The sequence below is a fragment of the Vombatus ursinus genome, unplaced genomic scaffold (genome assembly GCF_900497805.2).
Source record: "Vombatus ursinus unplaced genomic scaffold, bare-nosed wombat genome assembly UNPS02006886.1, whole genome shotgun sequence".
NCBI classification, from domain to species: domain Eukaryota; kingdom Metazoa; phylum Chordata; class Mammalia; order Diprotodontia; family Vombatidae; genus Vombatus; species Vombatus ursinus.
This window is the reverse complement of record NW_020946664.1, coordinates 1-8,953: the sequence shown is the minus strand read 5'-3', so window position 1 is coordinate 8,953 and position 8,953 is coordinate 1. Positions and strand designations below refer to the sequence as shown.

At 32.8% G+C, this 8,953-nt stretch overlaps 1 protein-coding gene across 1 annotated transcript; it reads right to left on the bottom strand.

Annotated features, from left to right (window-relative positions):
• Window positions 1-240: 240 nt before the first annotated feature.
• On the bottom strand, window positions 241-7,913 carry LOC114033395 (PAX3- and PAX7-binding protein 1; the record flags this gene model as incomplete). Its single annotated transcript, XM_027848913.1, has 8 exons — window positions 241-452; window positions 1,695-1,849; window positions 2,774-2,920; window positions 4,471-4,537; window positions 4,925-5,001; window positions 5,275-5,396; window positions 6,637-6,781; window positions 7,714-7,913. Coding segments are annotated over 8 exons (1,031 nt in total), but the record flags the coding sequence as incomplete, so codon positions are not given.
• Between the last annotated feature and the right edge of the window lie 1,040 nt (window positions 7,914-8,953).

Here is an 8,953-nt window from a genome sequence, read left to right as displayed (position 1 = left end):
CACACACACACACACACACACACACACACACACACACACACACACACCAGTGTACCAGAAGACAATGAACCGAATAGATGGGTAATGTGAATGTGGTTACAAAATGTTTCTTTAAGAGAGGTATGATGGGCAATAAGGAAAACACTCTTGTATTCCTACATGTAATCATTCTGGGCTCCTCATCCTGTATTTAAGGTTGCACTACTATATATAATAATGCTCTATTAAAACAAGAATCAATACTTTACATTTTAAGAAACTTTACATATATACAAAAATTGTACACCAGGAATGGATTTTTAAAGCTCATATTAGGTTTTTCAGTATGAAAGTTCTATTTTCCTTCAATTAAAGCCTTTAATTCTTTCATATTGTGGTCATTTGCAACGGTCATAGCATGATCCAGAGCTCGAACACTTGCAAGAAGTTTTACTATCTGTTTTATGTTTTCCCTAAAAAAGAAAAACATTTTAAGTAACAAAGCAGTATTTGATTAGTTAATTTTCATAAGTAAACTTATGGACAAACATTTTGATTACAAAATCAGTTTAAAAATTCATCTACCAATATACTGCTGTATAAGAAAAAAGCTTGTGTAAAAAGCTTACAACATTCTACATGTATTGGTCTGATATAGTCTGTACTTTTTCCCCAAATGAAAATTGTATGAAACTTGACTACATACTATAATCAGTATCATTTGTTTTTTCCATTTAGAAATCCATAGTGAGATAAGATTAAGTTCTTTTCCTTGAAAACCTGGGATGATTACTGAGTTAACTGTTCTCATTAAATCATGACAGATGATCCCTGTTCATTTGGATAAATAAAAATTTTTAACAAGTGAAAAATAAAAACTAAGTGTATTTATTCTGGGAAAAGAGTTCACAATTACTAGAAGTTATTTCTAGTAAATTTAATCCAATTTACATCTGCAAATATGATTTGTGTTCAAATAGCAAGTTTTCTAAAAATGTTAGCTATTATTGATATATAAGTACCAGCCTAGTCAAAATTGGGACTATGAATGGTACTCCACCAAGTAAATAAGCTGCCCAGAAAAGATCCTTAGTAACTCCCCTTTCCACCTCCAATGACTTCTGGGTAGCCTCAGCTTTCTTTTCACCACTGTACCCTAACCAAATCTGGCCTTAATGTTTTACTTCATCCTTTTTAAAATTTATCTTAAAAACAGATGGAACTAAATGGACATAATTTCTGAAATGCAATTCACATATATATCATGTTTATGTATAAATTATGTAATGTGTATATACAATTTATTAAAATTATAAATGGATTAGGAATAAAAAACAACACACACACACACACACACACACACACTCTCTCTCTCTCTCTCTCACACTGAAGAAAAGAGATTCAGTACTAAGATTTCACTAGTACAGGCAACTTCCAGTGTGGAAATTACCTGAATTGAGCAATCTGAGCACTGAGAGATTTGCTTGTCCATAGTTATATTACCTAGGACAAGAATTCAGCTTTTCCAAACTTTGAGGCCAATCATTTATTCCCTATGCCATGCCGTGTGTGTGTGTGTGTGTGTGTGTGTTTGTATATACATACAATAATTCAAAACCAAAAAGTAGACATCATTTGCCTTTCAAATATCTAATTAAATACTATTTGATAAAATGATTTCTACTCTGCTTCATTAATTGATTACAAGTAATTACCTTGCATTTCTTTTTTCTACATCTGAGCATCCAATGCTGTTTCTATAAATGGTATCTGCCAGGTGAACAAGGTATCTACAAAAGTTTTCTAGCTGGCATATAGTCCTTTCCCCTTTCAGATTTACGAACCACTGTTTGGGGAAACAGTTGATTACCTGTATGGTAGAAAAAAAATGATGAGCAGGGTTAGGTAATAATTATCCAACCACAAATCCTGTTATATAGTTCCATATAAAGATACTTATTTTAAAGGGATGATGCTTAAAAAAAACAACTTAAAAAAAGATTAATTGATTTAGTGAAAGTTACACAGTTAAATTAGAGGTATACTAATGTTTGAAACTCAAATGTATTGAGTTTCCAAATCTCAGCTATGCCAACAATGAACATTTTAATGCAGGTACAATTATGGTATATTTTTAATGATTACATTCTGCAAATAAGGGACATGTTGATTAGTACAACTGAAAGGGAAAAACCGTATTTCTTAAAAGTCATGAAAAGAATCAAAACTGATGAAACTGTCCCAGCAATAGAAGGACAAAGCTGCCCCATAGCATCTTCCAATGTCAATTGCACAATCATCAGAAAATAGGATTAAAATATTTTCCCTTGAAGAGTTTGGAACACACAAATGAAATTACATATTTAAGAAAATATTAAGATAACCAATTTATTTTTATGATCATTTAACCATATTTAGTTAGTTTAAATGGTTATTTAACAAAATGGTTTTTAAAAACATTTTTGCCTCCACATTATAGTAAAGTATTTAATAAATGCTTGTTTACTACTTAAAATATCAATATTCAAAAAATAAAACGAAAACATTACTAATCCTCTTGGTAGTACTTAAAAGTACCTTAATTACCACACAAATTTATTTAGAAATAATGTGGCACACAGGAAGCTACAGAGGGATTTGAACTCGTTGTCTAGGTAAACTAATTTCCAATTCTACTTTTTTATGCCCTCTACTAGTTGTTGTAGAGGAGTTTATAAAATACTCAAAAGGTTCAAATTTTTTTTTAAATTTGAAATAAATTAAAATAAAATACCAAATATCTTAGTTAACTTACATGTTGGGCTTTTTTGATGCTGTCATCCCCATATTCTGAATTCTGAAAAGCCATAAGGATGTATCTATTTAGCAAACCATCTATGGATAATTCTTGAAGAGTTTTGTTTGAAAAAATGCCATACCACTGGAGAAAGTTTCCTAAGAGCTGAGGAGAAAAGCAAATTGCAGAATTGAGGCAATATGATATTAGGTCATATACACATATATGATAGAAAACACCTTTTGTTTTTGTTTTTGCTGGTGTTGGGCAAAACCTTTTTAGAATTATGCTACATCAAGAAAACAATGAATAAGTTATTTCACTAGGGGACATGATTTAACCCAAAGTACAGCAGCCCTCAACAGGCAGTTTTTGAAGCCTTTCCAGCTTGGTAGGTCTTGCCAGAACCTGAGCTGTGCTACCACTGAGTAGAGAACCTAAGTTCCCACTCGTATGCCACTCTGTGTAGCAATGGAGAACTTCTGTGGGAAGTTTAATAAAAAACAAAAACAAAACAAAACAAAAAAACTCATTCAATTCAATAAGAATTTGTTAAAAGAAATATAAAATGAAAAGTAGTTAATTTTGAAAAGTCTCAATCATAATTTCTTTGAACAAATTCTTATTGAACTGAATATATGAGTTTTAACCTCTCTAGGCCTCAGCTTTTTAAACTTAAAATATTTTACAAATTGATAGCCAACACATATAAATGGCTAATTCTCCCCACCAATATACACAAAAGGAAACAGCTGTTACTGCTCATGAAAATACACTGAGAAAACTTGGAGCTGTTAGAGAATGTTCAGGTTCAATGGCTGAAGAAAGGATACAAAGTGCTATATGTGCTTTATTACAATTGATTTTCACAAAGAGCCCTATGTTACAATTTCTATTATCAGTATTACTCTCCTTTTACAGATGAGTAGAGGAGAGATTTGAATTGTGGTCACTTGGTGGTACAGTGGATAGGTTCCCAGGCCTAAAGTCAGGAAGGTTGATCTTCCTGAGTTCAAATCTGATCTCAGACACTTACTAGCTGTGTGACCCTGGGCAAGTCACTTAACTACTCTGCTTGCCTCCATTTTCTCATCTGTAAAATGAGGTGGAGAAAGAAATGCCTCCTGACCATTTAACAGCCCCTCTCTCTGTCAACACTTCACTCTGGTAAGATTAAGAGGCGATTATCAGTCATTTATATTTGTATGAATAAGTTCGATAAGGATAGTCCTCCCTACATCCCATTCTCTAATGCCTGTGATCAGCTACAGTGAAGTAATTAGAAAGGAGAAAGTAGGTTAAGTAATTCTGAAACGTGAAACACATTAGGAATAATGTAGAAATAATGCGTTACAAGTATATCAGATACATAGAGATTGAAGTGATATGGAAAAAGGAGTGTGTGTGTGGGGGGGGGTACTAAAATCAATTTTTAAAAATTTCCAAGGGATACTTCTATGCCCAGGAAAAAGGGGAAAAACTAGTTCAGTCACCCTACAGTTTATAAACAGACTTTTCTGGGTTAGCCAAGAAATCTAATTACCACTGTTTCTCTTGGAAAAGTTTTTGAGTTTTAAATAACAAAATTGCAAATGAGTCTGTTTCAAATGGAAGCTTTCTGTATGTAAATATGTAATTATTTATATTAGAAGTCATTTCAGAGGGGTAGCATTTATGAATTAATTCCAAATCCCTAGAATGCTATGGTCACTTACCTTAACTGAAGACCAAAATTGTCGCTGGAAAAACAAGTAAGGGCCAGAGTTTTTATTTTCCAAGATACTATATACAAAACGGAGAGAAAAACATTAATTGAAATATTTTATTCTAAAAGCCAGATGACATATACATTCATCAATAACTATGGATGACACAAGAAAACAGGTAAAAAAAGGTTTAAAAAGCAGCAAATGGTTTCCAATTAATTGTATTTTTGAGGAAAGTTATTTGACATTTAAGGGATAAAAGAATACACTTTAATTTACCTGGCAAATATTTGATAGAAGATTAACGATTAAATATTATTACCTATTTAGAAATTAACAATCTGCCCACCACACTGTCAAACAGTCTCTTTCGGCTGCTAAAACTCATTAAATTAGTAAAGTCAAATGACAACCATATTAAAACAGCAAAGTAGCAGGAATTAAATGAGTAAGTTTTACTTACTTCTTGGGATACAAGGGCATGAATACATCATCATCTAAAGTTCTTCTCATTCTTAGTAAGAGTGCCTTTAAATATAGCTGAAAATGTTATAAAAAAAAAAAGTTGATGGCCATTTAAAAATTATAATCTTTGGGTTTGTTAAATTGTGACAATTTTTAAGAAATCACATTTCTCAATGTCAAAACTATGGTGCAAGAGTCTAAACTGATGAAAATTGCTAAGTGCTACTTTTAATAAAAGGGATCTTTCATAGAAGCATAATCTGTAACACACCCATTGATATTTTCAAAGTGGAAAATTAAAAGCCATCTAAATATAATGCTTCTCAACTAGCAATGAAAATAAATTACCTGTGTGTTTTTATTTTCTGCATTTACCACTGAAGGATATCCACTTGTCAATTTCAACGTAATCCCAACCATTCTAGATGTCTGTGTTGTAGAGAAGGGGTCCCACGTATTTTCAGCTATTCCTATTTTGGCAATAATAAGTCTTATTGGATATAGAGATAAAGGCAAACTATATATACTAAGTTAAAATATAAAAACATAAGAAGTAGCAAGACAAAACAAAACTACTCATTAAGTTTTAAAAACCAGGAATCCCTGCTTACAAATATTCTTTACATTCAATGGCTTCTGTGGACTTACTTTCCCAGCTAGTGCAACTGTAGGAACAACCTCTTTCCTTCCTTGTTGCTGGCCTGACCTGTCTCATCACATTAATCTATTCTAAATCTAAAGAAAATGCCCTTACTCTTCCCATCCCCAAAGATCATTAACTTCCTACTTAAGTGATCCAATCCTCAGTACATATATCCCTTTGCTACTACCAGGTAGAGAAGAGGTGTATTATTTTGTTCTTTTCTAAAGACTAGGACATTCCCATCCCCTGAACTAAATCTTGTTTTTAAAAATTGTCATCAGATAATAGTCCAGTTGTTCATTGGTACATTATTTGTGGTCCTCTTACTTAAAGGTTCACAAGTGACTTTGATTTCTTGTCGCCTGAGTTATCTTGGAGTGGGCAGAGTACCTTCCTATGATTAGAAAAAAGCTAACTATTGAACAAGATTATTAGTCATGTTGACATTAGCAGAAAGCTGTTTTCTACCCCTTTTGTGAACCACAATTGAGGTTTCCCAGCTGGGTAAATGCCATACTTGTTAACACTTAAGAAACACCCAGGGTTTGCCTAACAATATGGAATTTTCCAAGAAAAGTCTGTTCTGCTGACAACAACAAAGTATAAAGAAGTAAACTAAGGGGGGGAAAAGGCTGTAAACATTTTTAATTGTTTTGCATGGTTTTCTTTTGAAGATTGGTATAAAAAAATCTGATTTTTTTATATGTGAGATAAATCAACAGAATAAAAATCTAAATAAAAAATAAAGAGTAGGATAGCAGGAAGGTCAATTTGTCATCAGAACACCAAATTTCCAGTTAAAACCTGGGAATCATTTTCTCAGAGAAACAAAGAGGAAAGCACAGTAGAATTGGCACTAATGTTCTATATTCTGGACTACAGGATGACAAAGTACATCTATAATACTGTTTCAGATGAGATTTTTCTCAATGAGTTATAAACACAATTTAGAAATACCACTTATTCATAAATTAAGAACTATTCCCACCTCCCCACATGTACACACATACATACATGTATAAATATAGAGGAAATTTTAAAAAAGCCACTATATCAATAAATTATACCTGTTAGTTTAGGAAGAATCACTTTTTCCACAATGGTAGGTAGTAATGCAACATCTACATCTTCCTTTTCTTGCTCCTGTTCTTCACAGCCATAAAATAGCAATGATTCAAACCATAGCATACTCTCAAAGTCACGACATTTTGCCTTGCATAAGAATTAAGAATGTTACTAGAATCAAATATTTAAATCATTCTGTCATATGTAGAATAATATAACAAGGATTTCAGTACATAAAAAGCAAACTTTACTCCATTTGAACGTATTGCAGAAATTTAGCAGTGGATTAGTAGTTTAAAAAATGAAAAAAAAAAACAAAACAAAACAAAACAAAAAAACAGAACCCAAACAAGTATCTGGATTCTAGTTCTACTACTTAAAATAAATGTTAAGTCTTGGACAAGTCATTTTAGTGTGTGTCTTAGTTTTCCTCCATTATAATAGAAAATAATACTAGTCCTACCTACTCCATAAGTAGGTATGTTTGCCAAGAATCAAATGAATTAGTGTATGTGCAAATAGCCGGAAGAGTACAAAACATTATAGAAATGTAAGGCATTATATTTTATTAGAACCAACTAAATATCAAGATGTATCTTCCAAAATTTTTGTAACTAAGAATACAAAGGCCACTTCAACATATTCCCAAATGATAGTTATATAATCTACCTATTACTGTTGCCCTCAAAATATCAGGTTTTTATTATTAATCAAGAATGCAGGAATGAGATTATGTTATCTGTAATTTCAAAAGTATTTCTAAGTACTTTTACCTTCAAGGTGGTGTGATAAGACTTGGTTTCTAACTTTCGGCATATTGGAACAGAAGTAAAGAAAGACAATGACAGCAACTCATAACCTAGCTATAAATGGGTGAACTGCTGAAAAACTGTACAGCTTATCATTTGGGCCACAAGATTAAAAAGAGTGTAATCCTTAGTGCCCTCTCCCCAGAGCAGCATTGTATATCATTCCAAGAAGTAACTAATTGGTTATTTTGAGCTCGTAAGTCAAAGATTAAATTTATTCAAACATACTATTTTATTACCCCCCAAAAAATTGTTTTTATATCTACTCACCTCCAAGGGAGTCCAAGTAAGAAGTTGCAGCCTTATTAGAGGATTGAATAACTTTGGCAAACAAAGACCAATATAAGCATCCTTATAAGAAGTGAAATATTTAGAACGCCATGCTTCAAACTGTGATTTAATACAATCAATCGAATAGAAGCTCTCAAGGACATCTTCAAAAACCTTACTGGATTCTTTTGAGATACGATCTAGGAAAGAAATGCCACTAGGATTATTACTAAGTATTTAAGTATAAGAAATAAGCTAACATATTTTGCATTTTGTACTGGGACCCTGAAGAAAATTAATCAAGAATAAGTCTTTTTCATTCATAAATAAAACAAAAACATTTCTGAGAAGTAGTGTGTTAATAGTGGAAAAGACCTTGGATTTTGCAACATTAAAAACCTGAGTCAAAATCTCATCTCTCACACTTAATATCTGTGTACCCATATGCAAGTCATTTAATCTCTGCCTCAGTTTTCTGATCCATAAAACAAGGCTAATACCTGTAGTAACTGACTCATAGTGCTATTGGCCAAATCATATGAGATACTTTATGACATGATTTATAAACTTTTAAGTGCCATATAAATTCTAACAGCTGATCTTTGCCATTATTTTAAGCATTAAAATTTCTATTCTTAGAATCAACTTGAAAAAACATTTAAAAAGAACCTACTATGTGCAAAGTGGGCAGTTAGGTGGCACAATGGATAGAACAGTGGGCCTGGAGTCAGAAAGACTAATTTTCCTGAGGGTATGGTAGGGGATGAAGGAGAAGGAAAAGGAAAAGATGACCCCACTTTTTGTGCCTGAGCATATGCTAGTGGTACCAACTAAAAGTGTTGGGACACAAGGGAGGTTTGAAAGAAGATGAATACTAACATAAATAATAAACCAACAAAGGAAACCCAGACGGGACAGTCAGACAAGTAGAAGAAGAACCAGGAAACAAAAAGAAATAGAAATGAGGAGGAGGAGGCATCAACAATGTTGAATGTAGAGAGATCTAGGAAGATGAGTACTGAGAAAAGACTTTAACAAATAAGAAGCAATCGGTGGGGCAGCTAGGTGGCGCAGTGGATAGAGCACCGGCCCTGAAGTCAGGAGGACCTGAGTTCAAATCTGACCTCAGACCCAACACTTGACACTTATTAGCTGTGTGACCCTGGGCAAGTCACTTAACCCCAACTGCCTTTAAAAAAAAAAAAGGCATTGGCAACCTTGAAGAGTGTCATGTCTGTAT